A 17,953-nucleotide genomic window follows, 5' to 3' on the forward strand; every position below is an offset into this window, starting at 1 on the left:
AACAAAAGATTTTCTCTTTCATTTGTGTCAAACAATTCTGTATGAAACGTTTCCAGCTGTTAGTATCATGGTTGATAAGCAACCTGGGCAGCGCGACGGAGGCTAGACCATCTCATTTCACAAGCCTACAAGCCTCGCACTTCCAGCCTCAGCGGTCCTTGAGGACCGTTAAGGCTGCATACTTTAAGGCTGCAGAACCTGAATTGGGATACAGCCATTTGCCGAAGGTCCCATGGCCCTGCAGCAGACTCACAGACGGATGCAGAGGGGAGGAGTGTAGAGGTGCTGTGGTGTTTGGAGGAGGGACTCCTTCAGTCAGAGAAGTGAGGCGTCACAAGTTCCTGGTTTCCAGTGAAGAAGAAGAGAGGCAGCAGTGAACCATCAGAGCCTCATCATGAAAGTCCGTCACACTCTGATCTGCTTCTTCTTCCTTTGTGAGTACATTTAGGACTTGACTTCATGTTTGCTGGTCTTTTAAGATATATTTCCTTATTTGTTACTTCCTCATAATAAACATTAAACATAAAAATAAAAGCACAAACTCAAAGTACTACTTATTTAAACTAAAACTAGAAAAAGTGTCAACTTTGACTGACGTGATCAGAATATTAAATCTGTCTTGTTGATCATGAAAGAAAATGACTGAAATGATGATAAAATCATTTTTTATCAAGTAAACTATTTTCTATTTGAAAAACAACAATGATATATTTTGTTATTTAATGTGGGTTTTTGCTGTTACAGACTTCATGTTTCTTCACTCTGCTGCTGAGTTCATCCCACAGTGCACATAGATTTGACATAATGACATCACTTCCTGCAGATGAATATCAACCTGTCAGTATTTTGAAACTCAGAGTTCTGTGAAGTCTTCCTGTTTGTCCTGTTAGAGCTGAACAGAAATACGACTGCACAGAGTTTAAATGCTGGAATGAACTGAAATCATTTACAGACATTAAATCATTATTCTCCAAATCTTACCACTAAATTCACTGTCTTTTGGATCTCTTTGTGGTCAGTGTGAAGAGAAGAAACCATCACAGTGAACACATTCACGTTCATGTGGACTGTGAGCTGCTGAGTTTGGTTTGTTACTCCAAAAATGTAAACTGACCCTTTCAAAAATAGTTTTTTTTTCTTTCTCTTCCTTAAAAAGTAAAGGGAACAAACTCAGTCTGTTGGATACAATCAGATGAATTTAGAAAAATGATTTTCTTTATTTTCTATTTTAACTGCATGTTAACGTGTTCTTGCTGTTGCTTCATAAACTTTGAGACACAAACAGGATGGCTTCTAAAAATGCTGCAGATAAATATAAGCATATACATACTTTTTTTAAAAAATAATACCTTCCTTTAATAATGTTTTTGTGCATTTGTCACCATATTGGCTGATTTTTCTTATTTTGCTGTTTCACAGACAACATTTCTTCCCTGCTGTGATACATTTTTAATTCATGATGAATTTACAGAATGTTATTCATGATTTGAATCCTGGGTTGTGTGAAATCTCAGGAATGCACCCTAGACAAAGTGAATCTGTGAACTAAGGTGTAGGTGTGTTAGATCATGTTGTGGTGATCCTCGGGTTGAGGGATGGGTGTTCATACTGGAGTGCAAAATTAAAACCAATGGAAGATGGACAAGAAAAGTTCAAAGCCATCAGGTGCTCAGTTTAGAAAAAAGAGAAAAGAAGAGGAGGAGAAACGAGCAAAAGATACAGAAGAGCAGATGTGTGATTGGATAATGGCAGGTCATCCTGAAACAATCAGAATCAGAATACTTTATTAATGCCTAAGGAAATTATGTGAGTTACAGTTGCTCCAAGAAGAAATGGTAAAAATAGCAACAGTAACAGACTAAACTCCAAACAACACATTATGTTACAGATTTTAATATTAATTAGTCATTATCAATTGTTGATTTGTCCTGTTCTCATTGTATGACGAATTATGATGGCTGTTTGGTAGCCGTTTGCATACTATGCACTCTTTCTTCATATGTGTGTGTGTGTACAACAGCTTTATGTTAATGTATAATCCTTAATATGTTTTGTCTGTGTGTGTGTGTGTGTGTGGGGGGGGGGGGGGGGGGGGGGGGGGTCAGAGTGTGACCCCATAAACGACTTCCCTAAACCTGCTGGTCTGGAAGTCCAGCAGTTCATCTAAACAAAAGGCACTTAGACTAAAACAGACATAGATACGTTTATCCTGCCACAACACAATAAGAGAAGGTACGACCTCTCCCCTGCTCCCAGGATGTGGTGTGAATGCCAGAACACTCTGGATTGCACAGAAAGTCTTTGCAGACTATTAAGGATCAAACCTCTACCAACATGACATTGATCATACAACTCCAAGCATATATGAGTAGATATTTCTAAGCATAAATGACAATCAACAATACAAATCTAACAGTTAATTTGAACATATACAGGTTCAAATTGAACATGCTCTGCTGTCTGCAAGGTCTATCAGCTAACCAAATGCACCCTGACAAGTGACAAATTTTAAGTATAAGTGGAAAAATTGACAATGTACTCTCGTATTTGCGAGGAGCAGGATTTTGAAATCAGCATTTTAGATTAACTGAAGGCTTTTCAGGGAGTTTTTAGGACTTCCTGATAATAATAAATTATTCAGGTTATCATCTGATTTCTTGTTTGTCCACAAAGGACGTGCATTTTTCAAATCTACCTAGTGGGACGAGTCACTACTGAATCAAGTGAAAGAAGGAACTGAAGTAAAAACATTAAGACTCATTAGCATCAAAGTATACAGCCAGACAAACAGAATCTGATATTTAGGTCATTTATCATGACACAGACTTTGTGCCACAGACTGCTCAACAAGCCTCAGATCTGAAAATGAAGCAAATATAAAGTGACTGAAGCCTGCATTCTTCTAATGTCCAGGAGAGGGACACTGTTTTGTTTGGAAATACAAGCCTCAGTAATGGCTTTCCTGGTGGGTTCTTAGTCCCAGTCTCAACTCCTCAATTAGAGGTCTCAAAGTCTCAATTTCAACTTGTATTTAAACCTTTTCACGTGCACGTGAGTGAGTGTGTATGGATGTTGGTGTGTTTGTGTGACTTCCTGCTGCTCACAAAGTGTCATGTCCCCTCACCCCTGTATATGGCTTAGCTTCCTCTAACGGTTTACCATATACAAACACAGGTGAGAAGATAAAGAGCAGGGAGTAAAACATCCTCACTAAATAAGGACACCCAGAACCTTACTTGGAATGTCTGCAATAGGGCTTTGGAGTTGACGTCACGCCGCAATGCATTGTGGGAGCGTGACACCATTTTCGGGGTCTATGAATCAAAACAAACACACTGTGTTGGGACGACGATTACAAGATGCTTAAAAGCAGCTCAAAAGAGAACGGACTGTGTAGAGACCAATTTTGTTCAGAGGCGAAGCGGCAGTACTTGCAGAAAATAGTGTGCATTGGAAATGTGGACCCGGCCACGGCCCGACTACCAGCTAGTGCTTCCGCGGTAATAACATCCTTGCATTACATACTTTAGGTTCATTTTCTGCAGGCAGGTTTCTGACAGAGAACAGGCAGATTTACACTATAACCTGCAGCGTTCTATAGATGGACACATAAAGAAATGAAAAATGACATGTATGTGCTAACTTTCTAAACACTTTGTTACATTTATGATAAAGTAGATTAAACACATTTACGTCGGCCTTGGCTCATAGTTCTTAACTTTAAATGAACTTTGTCTGTGTGTGTTTCAGGTCCTGCACTCTCAAAGACTGAATGAACAGCATTGCAGCCATGGGTCACTGTGAGCATCACAGGGAAGGTTGACTTTATTCAAAAGTTCAATAAAGAAACAAACTAATTTTTGCCTCTTTTTATTAAAACCACTTTATAGAACATCACATCAGTTACAATGATGATGTCATTTATAGTTTACAAATGACAAAATGTTTACATAAAATCATGACAGTGTTTACATGATATCACCCACTACTAACATTACTTTATTTACTGTATCTTTTAAGAAATACCGCTACTTATACAGCAAAAGACTAAAGAATATTTAACAGGAGCAGGTTTCATTTTTCCTGGTTTTATTATCACACTGTTCACCAAACGCAGCAAACCTTCACCATCTTATCCTGAAGGGTCACCTCTTCACCCTCACATGGAAGAAGTAATCTGATTGGCATGGTGGTATGTTTGAAGCAGGTCCCTTGTGTAGCGCTGGAACCCAGTCACAATGTTTCACCCATTTCATCGGCTGGTTTGCTGCAATAATGCAAAATAATTAGCAACTCTATAAATAGAAGGTAGTTCTGCAAAATCACTCAGTAGGATGTTTGTTCTAATTTGCTATGAGCTCAGAGCGCATCGAAAATAAAACTAATAGGCTATAAAGATATGAACATATTTAGAACTTACCGGAATGAAAATGTCTGGAGCACCAACAGATATTTGGAGATGGAAGAGAACTGGAGCTCGTCTCACAGCTGCTCTCCAGGCTGGACGCCTTCATTTGGTAACATCGATACACGAGCTGCTCATGTTGCTTCCAGGTTGGGAAAGAATGAAAAGATAAACCCTTTTCGAGCTTATTCTCTTGCCGGTCGTGCGATCGAACATTGCAACCGACCACACAGCAAGAACGAACCATGGCTGTTGTGTGTGCCTTCGCTCCTTTTTCGCTTGCGCTTTGTTTAGACCCCCAAAATGGTGGATCGGGCCAAAATCCTTTCCACGCCCACCCCCGTGACATCACGCTCCAAAGCCCTATTAAAAAATATAGCTAATTGCCTCCCCCACCGTTCAACAGGCCGGGGAGGGGGACAGAAACATAAGAATGTCTTTGATCATGCAGTTTGAAACCAAGGCTTACAAATTTAAGTACAATAATGGCAACATTTAACAATTTCAACCTAACACCACCTATGAGCAGCACTTTGGCGACAGTGGGAAGTAAAAAGTCCCTTTAAACAGGAAGAAACCTCCGGCAGAACCAGGCTCAGGGAGGGGCGACTGGGGATGGAAATGTTGATTATTTTCATTATTTTAATATTTATTGTAATGTAAATGATATTTCACCACATTATGCTTACCACTGACTTCAACATTAGTTAGATCCCCCCTAAACCCACCCCCATACACATAGACACACACACATGTGAAGTAAAAAAAATATAATAGTAATAGTAAGTATGGGGTCTTCAAAACAGGAGTGCACAAAGCCAAAGGTGATGTTACAGGAAATATAAGTATGTTCTGTCCTCATGCTTTGAATACTTTGAATGATTGTTCCCTCTAACAGAGGAACATCCTTTGTTTGTTCCACAGGGTTGAGGACCAGAGGAAACTCAGAGGGCACAAACATGGAGGTGACTTTCTTTCTCTTTGGTTCCTCTCACTGTTGACAGACTGCTACTGTAACAAAGAAATAAAGCAGTCACAGTGTGATGGTTCAGTTTGTAGACTGTTCCAGAAATTACAGTCCAAGAAGGTGAATTCAAACAGGTAGGTGACAAAAATGGCCGCCCAGACGGAGACTCCAACAACAAACAGAGACACTGTTGTCTGAGAGGTTCAACGAGGCAACGTGGAAATATTTACCAGCACAAATGATTTAACCAAGTCAGAGTCTCTTCTTTTTATGTGAAGAAGACAGTTTGTCTCTGTTTCAGGACGTCCACTACAAGAACTGTACTCCAGGTTCTACACGTGAAGACTCGACCTACCAGAGCCTCGATCCAGCCGGCAGGGACCAGGACCAGACCTACTCTACACTCACACACCACACATGAGACTCTCTGGATTCACACCTGGGTTTGTTTCCTGATTCCAGGGTTTCACTCAACATTTTCAGTGTTTAAAAAAAAAAAGAAAATCATAAATTAAACAAAAATAAAAGAAGAAAACTGAAGCTTTCTAAATCTGTATAACAATGACAGTGATGGCTTTACTGGAAAAAAGCTTCCTTTCAGTGAAAACCATGAATCAGTTTCAACACAGACACAAAAGCTGTTTTACAAGAAACATCTGTCCTCTGACACCTCACTGCAAACATGTGCTTCCCACTTCACCTATAAGTACATGTTTTGTTTTGTAACCATTAACAGAATCCTTGAGGATTTAGGTCTATACTGAACAGCAGTGGAGACAAAAGGGTTTTTCCTTCCCACTGTCACCATGTGCTTGCTGATTGTTGGGGTTTACTCGTCTCATAAAACGAGCAGCAACTGCAAAGCTGAGAGAAGAATTTATAAAATTAACAGATAAAGAGATTCCCATTTTTATTTTCAGCCAGTTTCCATTTTGGCGGGAAAAGGTTTCAAACTCGTCCAGGCCTTAAAGCTCACCTGTGTTCTCCCTGGTAGAAATAAATGCATGAAAATAAGGCTTTAATGAAGACAAGGAATGAACACTTCACTATTGAATATTACATCAAATAAATATGGTCAATGAAAATAATGAATTATGCATTTGCTTCACATGGCGAACAGATTTAGGCATTTACATACAAATCTCTCCAAATATGCATAAAAGCAATAAAATATACACCACTCACTACTCATCAAGATGAAACACAATTCAAACTTACAAACAAAGCTTCTTCATGGCATAACAAGGTGGATGACGAAGGATTAAACAGGGAGACGTCTGGTATGCCTCATTGTGCAAATCCCAATACAAAAATGGCTTCCTGCATTACCCCACTCTAAACATCCAATAGGAAGGAACAAGCCAAGCCACAGAAAAATTCACTTGGTCGCAGTTTCCAAGCTAACCACTAGGAGATGCTAAAATTTTCAACGTGCACATAACATTACAGAGCCATATATATAAGAAATGATTAGACAGGAAGACGTGGCTTGTCGTTCTTGAATACTCCTGAATGCTAAAAAAAATGAATCTCAAATGTTCCAAAACAATAGTGTAATCAGCTCCATCTTGATATGTGCACTGAATTTAAGTAAACACTTTATAACAGAAAATAAGTGACAAAAACAACACACTACAAAGGTGGAGCAGGTCAGTAATATTACAGTGTTGGGGTTGTGTTGGGGTTGTGAGATCCAACATGCTACCTGTAGCATGCTGCTAAAGCCATAAACAAGTATTTACAAAAATCTAATATCCCAGACTAGGTACCAGGTCTCTACCTAAAACTAGTTAATTTAGAGCATTTTCAAATAGAAACATCTCTTACATTTAAAGTAAAATAGCTTAAATATAAATCAATGACATCAATGTGATCACACATTAGTGGGTATCAGTTCAATTTGATTTTATGTACATAAATCACAACAGTAACCTCAAGGTACTTTATTGTAACCCTACAATAATACACATGTCACATGTGGTATCGAACATGTGCTCGAACCGGTGCTTAAAGAATGAAGAACACAAAATTGGTCCAAAAACCTCTCATGTTCAGCTGTTTTTTTGTAAAAAGATATCAATGTTAGCCTTTTCTGCAGCTATGGGGAATATATGGTATCACTCTTGGCTGGAAGCAGTGCTTAAACAATGGAAAAAACACAAACTTTGTCCAAAACCTCTCATGTTTAACTGTTTTCCACTTTTTCTTTGGTCATTTTAGCCTTTTTAGCCAGGGTGAAGGGAGTATCTGCCATCAAACAAGAAGACAGCCGCATGTAGCTATGATGATGTTTGCTAGTTCACCTTACATGCATTAACGTAATAACGTGGTTAGCGTACTCAACGTAAATTACACACGAACAACATTAAGCTACTCACGCAGAGAAGAACGGCTGCTGCTGCATCATCATCCTCATCATTTCTGCTACACCAGAGCGTTCTCACTCCCGAGGCGTAACATGTCGACGTTTTGTCACGTCCCGCGGCGTTCCTGAGGAACGCGAAAGGAGACCTTCGGCGTTCTTATGGTACGCGGCGGGTTATGGCTGGAATCCAGTGCAATGACGCTCCCGCGGGAGTAGACGTTCCAGCCCTGTATTCCAGCCCTAAACCTAACCTTATCCCTAGCCCTGACCATAACCTTATTCCTGACCTTAACCAGGACTTTAATGATGTTAAATAGCGTGTTTCTAAGCGATTTGAAGAATAAGAGCGAACATGTGTAGGTTCAGTCCAGACGGTTCTCATATTTCCTCTTTTTCCGAGGTCGTCATTTAGGAACGTGGTGGGTAGCCGAAAACGTAATATGGTGACGATTTGTCACCTAGCGTAAAATGTTACGCTTTGGGAGTGAGAACGGGTTGGCTACACTGGCAGGGCTAGGGGCCAGGACTCTCCTCTTCGGGTTCTTGGGGGATGTTGCTAACTCCGGATCCGATAACAGGCACCACACCTGCAGTAGATGTGCTCGGTGTGAGGTCTGGCAGCAAGCTATCAAATACGGTTCATTTCTCGGCTTTTTAACAAACGCTATGCGTCGCCAGGTGTTTCATCAGATTCGAGGTGTTACCTCCTTTGACAGTATCACAGTATCAGCTTAAAGCACTTGTTGCTGCTGAGTTTGCATCTTTTGCTGTGAAGTACAGCCAGATTTTGACCGCTTCGCCTTGGACATTTTTAATCTGTAGCTCTGCTCTAAAAGAACCTATGTACCTGGGCCCGCCTACTATCCTTGGAAAGGTAAAATGATTGGCTAGAATCCAAAGTGTATCACAGCTCAGGGGGGGAAAGCACCAAAATAAATCACCGAAATGTGCGCTGCATTTCAGTCTGGTTACTACCGTTTATGTCAGAACTGGTGCCATAATGGCACCGGATACCAGTACCTATCCCTAGTTGACAGTAGCACTCTCCTCACATTTTGGATGTGTTGTTCGAAGCTTGAGCTAAAGACGAGTACATCATACAAATATGGGACACACACTTCATCCCTGAGGTCTCCCAGGCATCCCTCCATGTAGCGCTGGAATGCTGCTGGGGCATAAGTAAGGCTGAATGGGACCCTCACCCACTCATAGAGTCCCCATGTTGTTATAAATGCAGTACAGGGTCTGCTGCTCTCACTCATGAAACCCTGGTGATAAGCCTTTCCCTGGTCCAATACTGTGAACAAGGAGTTGCCCCCGAGGTTTTCCAGGATCTCTTGTATTCTCGGGATGGGATGTTTGTCGGGCAGTGTCAGACATCATTCAGATCCCTACAGTCTACGCACATGTGAAGGCCACCATCTTTCTTCCTCACATACCACAGGTGAAGAATATGAAGAACAAGATTTTTGGATCCAGCCCTGATTGAGTAAGTCCTGTATGTGTGCTTTAACTTCCTGATAAAGGTGTCTGGGGATTGCATATATGTCTTTTGCACAGGCCCATTGTCTTTTAGCTTTTAGCTAGTATCTCCAGGTACAGATCTCCCATGTCTCAGTCATCTTTCGCAAAAACATTGCATTCCTCCCTCAGCATCTGTTTTACATGCTGCTGTTTGTCACTTGTCAGATGGCGCAAATCCACTGGTGGGTCCCAGGGCTCAGTTTGTGTTGTCTGACTGGACTGCACTGTGGGTGTGGAAGCACTACTGTCTGATGTCTTAGAAAGCTCACCCTCCATACATTTTACCTGCGGCATGTAGATGGCATCAGCATTGTGCAGCCACCCCAGTGTAGTGCGACCACAGAGGGTGATATCATGGTCAGTCATATTTTCCACAGTCACTGCAACTTTAGCATTATCTTCTGAGGGGAGCTGAATTAGCCGTTCTCTAACAACTAGGCCGTCTGCTCATGGTGTGTCACGATTCGGCTCCAGCACTGCATGGGACCCACTTAACACATTCTTATTTAACCAACCACAATGCACTGTCATCATGTTACGCTTCGAAACAAAAATAAAACACTGTTAAATAAGTGTAGTCTTTAGTAAGTATTTCAGTATTTACTTTAGTAAGTTTTATAACTACTTTTAGATCGCAACACAAACTCACCTACTCTGAGGTGAATTTGTCCAAGAGGACTTTTGGCTCATGGTGGCTCATCCTCGAGCCCTGGACCCAGCTCAGGAGTGGCACCACAGTAACCCTGACCCACTGAGCAGGAAACCTGACCATTTTTTGTCCTCATAGAGACTTCCCCTTGGCTAAATTCTAAGTATTGAAATGATTGCAAAAAAATCTTCCTCTGTGTCACAACTTCAGAGTCAGTCATGAAAACAAAATGGGGATTTTCTTTCGGACTGCACGTCCATCATAGACTTCACACCCTTACATGGTGTGACGTACGAGCATTCAGCACCGCTTATTTTTAACCTTAGCAATATGAACTTCCTCTATTTGCTTCTGCATTGAGTATCAGCCCACTGTTTAGAACTAATGCTGTAAAAAGATTTTTATTCAAAGAAATTCATTAACAAGAACAACCACAGCAACTCTGCACACACTAAAGTTCATAATTACCAAAGAAACTCAGATTCTGAATGTTAAGTCAGTTCATGGTCAGTGGAGATGTTTCCTCTTTGTTATTGTGAGAATAAAATAATTCTCCATGTAACAACAGCACAGATATTAACTGTCCCCTCAGTGCTGTGGAGCAATAAGTTTGTCAGACTTGGTCAGTGTTGACGTTCAGCTTCCTTTTCTGCCACGAGCTGACCTCAGACTCAGTGAGATCGCATCAACAGGAAGTCGAGCTGTTGCAGCTGTTATAGACAAAAAACAGCCTCAATGCAACTTTTTGAAATGGACAAGAATGATCCTCTATCCTGGGTCTTTGTGCTGGATGTCATGTTAGCTGTGATGTAATATTTAAGTCTCATTATTATGTCCAGTCAAAATGAAACTAAGTTAATTAAATAAGGAATTATCTAATAAAAATATGAACACAAGATTCCAAAGATCTTTAATGAAGGTCGGACAGACTTACAACCTCAGAGTCAGCAGGTACTGAAATGCTGTGAAGTCTCAAGAACAATATGTATAAATAACAATGACACTTATGATCATTTAAGAGTTTTAATATTAGAAGAAGACTAAATGAATTTTAGCTGAGGTGGAAGAATCAGCTGGACACATCATCACATTTTAAATTAGTGATGTGAATTCTGGTTTCAGGGATAAATGTAAATGTAAAGGTGCATGAATGAGCAGGAAGCCCTGCAGCAGACTCACAGACGGATGCAGAGGGGAGGAGTGTAGAGGTGCTGTGGTGTTTGGAGGAGGGACTCCTTCAGTTAGAGAAGTGAGGCGTCACAAGTTCCTGGTTTCCAGTGAAGAAGAAGAGAGGCAGCAGTGAACCATCAGAGCCTCATCATGAAAGTCCGTCACACTCTGATCTGCTGCTTCTTCCTTTGTGAGTACATTCACTTGTTCTTTCTGTCACTCTCCTTCTTCAACATGTTTCTGTTGTTAAACATGATGATCAGAGTCAGCTATGAGTCACTTTCATGGACGCTTCTTCCATTCAAACTGCTTTTATTCATGATTTCATGGATGTGTTTGTGGCCAGTATGGACAGAAGAAACCATCACAGTGAGACATTCATGGACATGTTGCTGCTCACTTCAGGACTTGATAACATGTGAAACCATCGTTTCAAGCACAGCTCATTACAAGTGTTTGTTACTTCCTCAGTAAAATAAAGGGAACAAACTCAGCCTGCTGCCTTCAGAGTTTATCGACTTGGCTGAACTTTAATTTGACTAAACTAAGACAATCTGCCTGCAAACACTTTGTTCCTGATAACTCAGATGAAACAGAATAAACTGCCTCACATCCTGCAGCCAAATATAAAACTGTGAGTCATCGCCTAAAACCAAAGTGTGAATAACTCAGTAATGTTAAACTTTTAGTTTCCTCTTGATCACAAACAGTTTAGTGTCAGAGCTCTAACAGGACTGAATGTGGATCTTTGTTCTGATCAATGAGGAGAGAAAAGTGAAACAGAAGATGATGTTTAAACTCTGAGCTCTCAGTGTTTCACATTCAGACTCTAGTCTCAGTGTGTCTGTGTGTGGATGCTGTGATCAGACTGCAGCTTCTTACAGGAAGTACAAACAGTAACTGTTGATGGTTCATGTTTCCAACAGCTCTGCAGGAGGGAAACCCTGAAGTCAACAACAACAAAAACATTTCATTTGGAGTCGTTGGAGGAAATCTTACAGCTGGATTCAGGTTTCGTGCTGGAACATGGAAAATATTCTGCAGAGGAGAATGTGAAGGAGAAAACATTCTTATTAATACAACAGATGAGAAGCATCAACGTCACAGATACAGCACTGAATATATAACTGTAGAATATACTCCTGCTTTGTCTGTGAACATCACACAGCTGATCATGTCTGATGCTGGACAGTACAGCTGTGCTGTGGCTGAATCTCCATCATCAGTTTCATACAAACAGTTTGAAGTTGTTGTTGCTGAAGGTGAGTTTCAGTCTAAACTGTGGAAATGTTGATTTCTCTGTTTTGTCTCTGAAAGTCTGAAGAAAAGTTTTGTGAAACTGAGTTTTTTACTTAAACTTTTTATCAGTTTTCACAGGCAGTGACTCTCTGAACAAAACTTCTCTTTACTAAACTGTTTCTTTAACTCTAGTCATGTATATAAACTATGGAAAAGAACATTCGTGCCATAATCTCCATCATGTCAGGATGATGTGAGTGAATCGTGCTGCACAGAACAGAGCAGACGGACACATTTATTTCATCAGAAGCTGTGGTGGAGGGTTGTGGGCAGGAGACACTAACAGCTCTATATGAGATCGGCTAATATGATATCTGAGGTCTCGTCTAAGTGATCAGCTGATCTGCTTTCTGTGGTTGAGCTGGACGTCATGAGCATGAACTAAACTGTGTTCAGTTTCTGAGTCTGAAAATGGAAATCAAAGGTTTGTGTGTAAATTAGAATTTATCTGTTTGATCCATGTTTGTATTGCACAGGATTCACTGAGGCGTTCTTAACCTCACACTATTCTCATGTTGCTGGATTAAATTTGAGGCTCTGCTCTGTTGGCACAGTGAGTCCTGGTTCATGTTCCAGTGATGATGTTGGGTTTCTGATTCCTCTGATCACCTGCACAGGAACTGAAGCATTCAGGGTTAAAGCCTGAGTTTCCTAAACCACAGTCCTGTGTGGACTCACTGAACCTGACATCAGCATTAGCATGAAGCTTTTCACCAGCTCGCTAAGTTAACCCCTTCGTTGCCCGTGTGTTCACATGAAAGAGGCGGGAGCAACATCTGACCAATCAGAAACATGGAGACATCAGAGCAGCTGATTTTAAGAAGGAAGATAAAACTATAAAGAGGTTAAACACACACAGTAATACAGACTAAAGTAAACTGTGTTAAAGGCCTGAATGAACGCTGCCATCAGTAAGACTGTGAACGAGCTACTGGACTAATAAAGTTTAGGTTTTTGAAGTGATCAGTGTCTCAGCTCATTAAAACACAGAGAATCTGATGGATCATAATCAGCATTTCATTAAATTCATGTAAAAGAAAGTTTTAGTTTTTACTCTTTCAAATGCACCTCTTGTTCGAGTTGTGTGCAAATCTGATGTGAGGTCATCGAACAGCTGCTTGTTTTAGGATCAGATACTTTGATTATGAAACAATAAAACTGCAGTAGAAAAAAGAATCAGGGAATAAATTTGTATTTAATAATTAATATTCCTTCAGGCATCAACAGGGAGAAGCAAAGACATTGAACACCACCATCTGCTCTCAGAGGTCTCGGTTCCAGCGATCTGATTGGACAGTAGGTTGTGGTTTCCTGGTGATCTGTGATCTGGAACATAACCTGCTCTGGAGCAGATTAGCTTAGCATATATATTAGCACAGTGATGTAAACGGGTAATAAGTGAACCAGCTTCATATTAAAAAACACGATTAACCCTGAAGTTACGTGGACAAGATTAAATCCTGCTTTGTACAGTAAACACAGTAAAACCTCCAGAGTGACACTAGCAGAGTGTCTGCGTGTGTCACTGTTTTATGGTGATGTTGTGATGATGGCACGAGGAGGTCGGGCTGAAGCTGAACAATTCACTTCAAATCAATGTTGAACTCACTGTTCCAGCCACAGACTGGTTGAACTGGGCAGCTCCCAGTGTAACTGTGGGTCAAACTGGAGTTATTGTGATCAGACTGCATCATCTTCAGCACAGATAGTAACTACTGATCGTTTGTCTCTTTAACAGCACTGCTGGATGGAAACGATGATCAGCTGAAACACTTTGATAAAGAAACTGGAAGCTCTCTCACAGTCGGATGTTCCTTTAATCAGGCTGGAAGACATAAGTACCTCTGCAGAGGAGAATGTGGAGAGCATGAGGTTCTTCTTCAAACAGATGGTGAAGATGATTTCAAAGACAGATACAGAATTGGATTTAGAGGAACGTCAGAGGAGAAATATAAAGGAGGAGGAATTCTGTATGTGACGATCACACAGCTGACTGAGTCTGACTCAGGACGGTACAGATGTTCTCTGAATCCAGCTGCTGGTCAAGGTTCATTCAGAGACTTTGAGATCAACGTCACAGATGGTGAGTTTTCCCTAAATATGTTTTTAATGTTGCTAATTCAGTCATTGATAGCTGCTGCTGTTTCAGATAACAGACATGTTATCTTACTGTAGCTAATGATTTGCACTTTTTCTGGAACTAAAATCTAATTTGACAGTTTTTCTGCAGCAGTATCAAAACTTGGTGCTATTTTAAAATCTGAATTTCAGAATCTTTCTTTACACTTTTGTCCCAGATGTCAGATACTGCAGATCTATGAGACGCTGCTGGTGTCTCACCTTTAAGAATGAGGTGTTCTTTGACTTTTCATTTCCAAACTGGCTGCAGGAGGACTGATGTGTCCTTTTTGTTAAAGTGCTACAACATCAGGAGATGGGAAAGGTCACAACGTTTGAAGACAGCAGTCTGTGTCCACTCTGAGGGACTTTTGTGTTTGTTTCTTGGTTTCATGCACTGGTTTGGACGCATATTAATGGTTGGCTATAGTACAGAAGAATATTAGGGTGGTTAAAATACACCCAGCATGTTGAGCTATGATACCTGCCTACTGTGACGTCAAAGATGTGATGTGACAAACATCCTTACTCGCAGTGAGAGACACACTTTGACACACAGTGATGTGTGACTCTGAGTGTGTGAGCGGGCTGCTTTTTCTCTGCTTTTAAATAAGAACCACATCTAAACCAAACTTCACTCTCTGACCTGTTTCAGCAGTCGTCCAATCAGCCTCCTCACCTTCACTCACCACTGAGCAGCCCAAGAAAACATCTGAAGGTACCACTGTGTCCACAGGTTTTTAAAGATCCTCCTCTGCACACGATCACTGTGGAATTTATATCAAAGAATTTCGTTAATTTAAAATATTTAATAAAAACTTTCCTCAAATGTTGATGGTTTGGTTTAAAATCCACTGCTGTGGTCTACAGAGATAAACTTAAAGATGTGCTGTTGTCCAAACACTGAGACTGTTTAACACAGTAATGCAGAAGCAACTCTCCAACTTACCCTGAGTCTGAATGTAAAGGTTCATACTGGTAAACACTAACCTCACAGGCCTCATATTACTAACATGACAGAGAAAATACTGATTATCTATTGTATCAGGAGGTGTGAGTGTAAACTAACGTCTTCTGAATCTGCTGCAGATGGTTTGCCGTCTGTGGGTCTGACTGTGGCTGTCATCATCATCATCATCATCATCATCCTTTTATCAGTGTCTGTGCTGATATTCTGCAAGAAAAGATCTGCAAAGAGTGAGGCAACAGGAAACACACACACACATGCACAGACGCGCACACACACACACACACACTCACACACACAGAGAGAGACAAACACACACGCAGGCAGTGTGTGTCTAAGATGTCTTGAGTTGTGTGTAACAGCCACTGCAGCCGCTGTAACAGGCCGCCATGTTTAACTGCATCACCTGACTTCCTGTTGTTTTCAGGACACACACACCTGTCCTCTCTCCTCACCTGCACTGGTTCAAACTCACTGATGTGTTTTTCAGGTCATCCTGTGGAAATAGAGTACACTGCTGTCACAGAGGTGAGCTCCACGAACTCTGACATCATCAGAGTTTGACGTTACAGGATTTGAAGTTTTTTCTTCTCCTGCAGACCAACAACGCCGTGTATGAGGAAATCAGAGACGAGGGCGGACAGAAAGGAGCCGCTCCTGTGGAAATCAGTTCAGTTTATGCTTTGGCCAAATACAACAACACGCCTGAAACCACCGATGATTACAGCGTGATCACTGCAGCCACGCCTGAGCACAGCGTAAGGAAAACGCTGGACAGAACAAAGCAAAACTGTAATCTGGGAAAGGTTTTGTGTCTGGGACATTTTTCCTTTGTGTCGTTCATATTGTTGACTTCTACTGTCTGTTGTGATGTGTCACATTTAGCTGCATCAACTCGTGCTGATCTCGCCTCTTGAGCCAAAACCAACTCACAGTTTGCCAAACTGCAGAACCCCTGGCCTTGTCTTCACTAAACTCTCTGTAACTTTGCTCTGTTTCACTGCAGCATCGGTCTTTGCACAGATCATGTTCATGTTGATTCCTGGTTTAATGTGTACGCCAGAAGATTTTGAAAGTTGTTATAAAAGTAAAAGAAAATTGGGCGAGGAAAAAAAAATCGTCTTATTTTTCCAGACACAATAACATCTGCTGTAATATTTACAGCTCTGATGAAGCCTCACAAGTGTTTATTTTAATACTACACACAGTTTGTAATTGCAGAGAAATACTCTTCATTCTGGGCGTGTTGTTTCCAAGCAGGAACCTGAGAAAGACCCCTGGGGTTTAACAGGCTAGCTTCAGGAAACAACATGAACATATTAATAAAAAAATATTCCAGTAAAAACAATAAAATCTCTGTTTTTTGTTTTTCTCAGGCTGAAGACGACTCGAGCAAACTCACCAAATCTGAGCTGAATAGTTCAAAAGCAGACGTGGACTCTCCCAGCAGCACTTCGCCTGAGCCTCAGGGAGACGCAGGCTCTGACCCGAGCGCCTCTCTGGAAAATCCACTGTATTCTACTGCAGACTAGCTTCTGTTCTGCTGATGGCATATTTTCTCCTGCAGGGTTCAAAATGAAGTCGTTCTCTCACAAAATGTGAGATTCTTTTAATTCAACGATGTGACAGTTTGAGGGAAACAGTTGAATACAGGGAGAGTTTTGACTTTCTGACACACGAGCTTTAACCATGGGAAGAAATTCTGCTGCTGGCTGAAGTAACCAAACTGAAAACTCGGTTAAAGTTTCATATTTTACACGTTCATGCTTTACAGTCTCATCCCTACATGAGTTTGTTTTTCTTTACACTTAGCCAGAAGTAAACCGTTAAGAGTACAGACTGCACATTTTACTGAGCTAAAGCTAATAACTGTTTATTAATTTTATGAATAAATGCTGATTGTTTTTTAAGTGAAGTGGGGAGTGTTATTGGCAGAAGTGTCCTTCTGCACATTCACATGAGGTCATAATAAGGATTTGTTGTGTGAGCATCTTTGCTTACCAACCATGTTCACTATTACATGTTTCATGCTAATGTTCTTTAAAGCTAATGTATTTATTTATTTTAAATTGTTCTGCAGAGTAGCTGTCAAATAAATGTTGAACTCATGGTATGTTTCTTTTTGCATTTATAAAATCTTCCTATTTTATAAATAGTGTGAGATTGTAAACATCTGTTTCAGGCAGCAGCAAACACAGGAAGTCAGTAAGTTTGCATAAGATCTGTTCTTCATGCCTCAGTATGACCTGTGCTGTTGACTGAAATTACCCTGGGAAACATTTACATACGTGATGATTAATGCCACCACTGTCATGTTTTCAGTCTGATTAGTAGAGAAGGACAGTAGGACAGATAAGGACAGCAGAGCGCTGTATGAGCATCTCAGCAAAGACCTTCATCCTGTGACGCAGACGCAGGCTGTGAGACTCTGTGTTGGTAACAGAGGCTTCACAGGTATTTCAGGGGTTGTTCTGTCAGTTTGCTTATGA

General features: G+C 40.8%; 1 protein-coding gene across 5 annotated transcripts; it reads left to right on the forward strand.

Annotated features, from left to right (window-relative positions):
* Positions 1-361: 361 nt before the first annotated feature.
* On the forward strand, positions 362-17,538 carry LOC146645910 (uncharacterized). 5 transcript variants are annotated; one of them, XM_085393314.1, is made up of 8 exons: positions 362-434; positions 12,007-12,342; positions 14,118-14,462; positions 15,153-15,215; positions 15,587-15,694; positions 15,955-15,992; positions 16,064-16,222; positions 16,841-17,538. In XM_085393314.1, exons 1-8 carry the CDS (start codon positions 395-397, stop codon positions 16,994-16,996), a joined length of 1,245 nt encoding a protein of 414 aa, XP_085249440.1. In that variant the 5' UTR covers positions 362-394; the 3' UTR covers positions 16,997-17,538. The 5 variants fall into 5 exon arrangements, with proteins under 5 accessions (XP_085249440.1, XP_085249438.1, XP_085249441.1 ...); XM_085393312.1 differs by lacking the exon at positions 16,841-17,538 and having other exon boundaries at positions 16,064-16,829; XM_085393315.1 differs by lacking the exon at positions 16,841-17,538 and having other exon boundaries at positions 15,156-15,215; positions 16,064-16,829.
* Positions 17,539-17,953: the final 415 nt, after the last annotated feature.

The sequence above is a fragment of the Rhamphochromis longiceps genome, linkage group LG20 (genome assembly GCF_057381845.1).
Source record: "Rhamphochromis longiceps isolate RC_006_pf linkage group LG20, R_longiceps_female_GT1.1, whole genome shotgun sequence".
Classification (NCBI taxonomy): Eukaryota; Metazoa; Chordata; class Actinopteri; order Cichliformes; family Cichlidae; genus Rhamphochromis; species Rhamphochromis longiceps.

What these genes read in the sequence shown, in the direction of transcription:
- LOC146645910 (XM_085393312.1), top strand. Translation starts at nt 395, where the DNA reads ATGAAAGTCCGTCACACTCTGATCTGCTTCTTCTTCCTTT. An exon ending in TGAGATCAACGTCACAGATG is followed by an intron (nt 14,463 to 15,152) that starts GTGAGTTTTCCC and finishes GACCTGTTTCAG; the next exon opens with CAGTCGTCCAATCAGCCTCC. An exon ending in CAAGAAAAGATCTGCAAAGA is followed by an intron (nt 15,695 to 15,954) that starts GTGAGGCAACAG and finishes TGTGTTTTTCAG; the next exon opens with GTCATCCTGTGGAAATAGAG.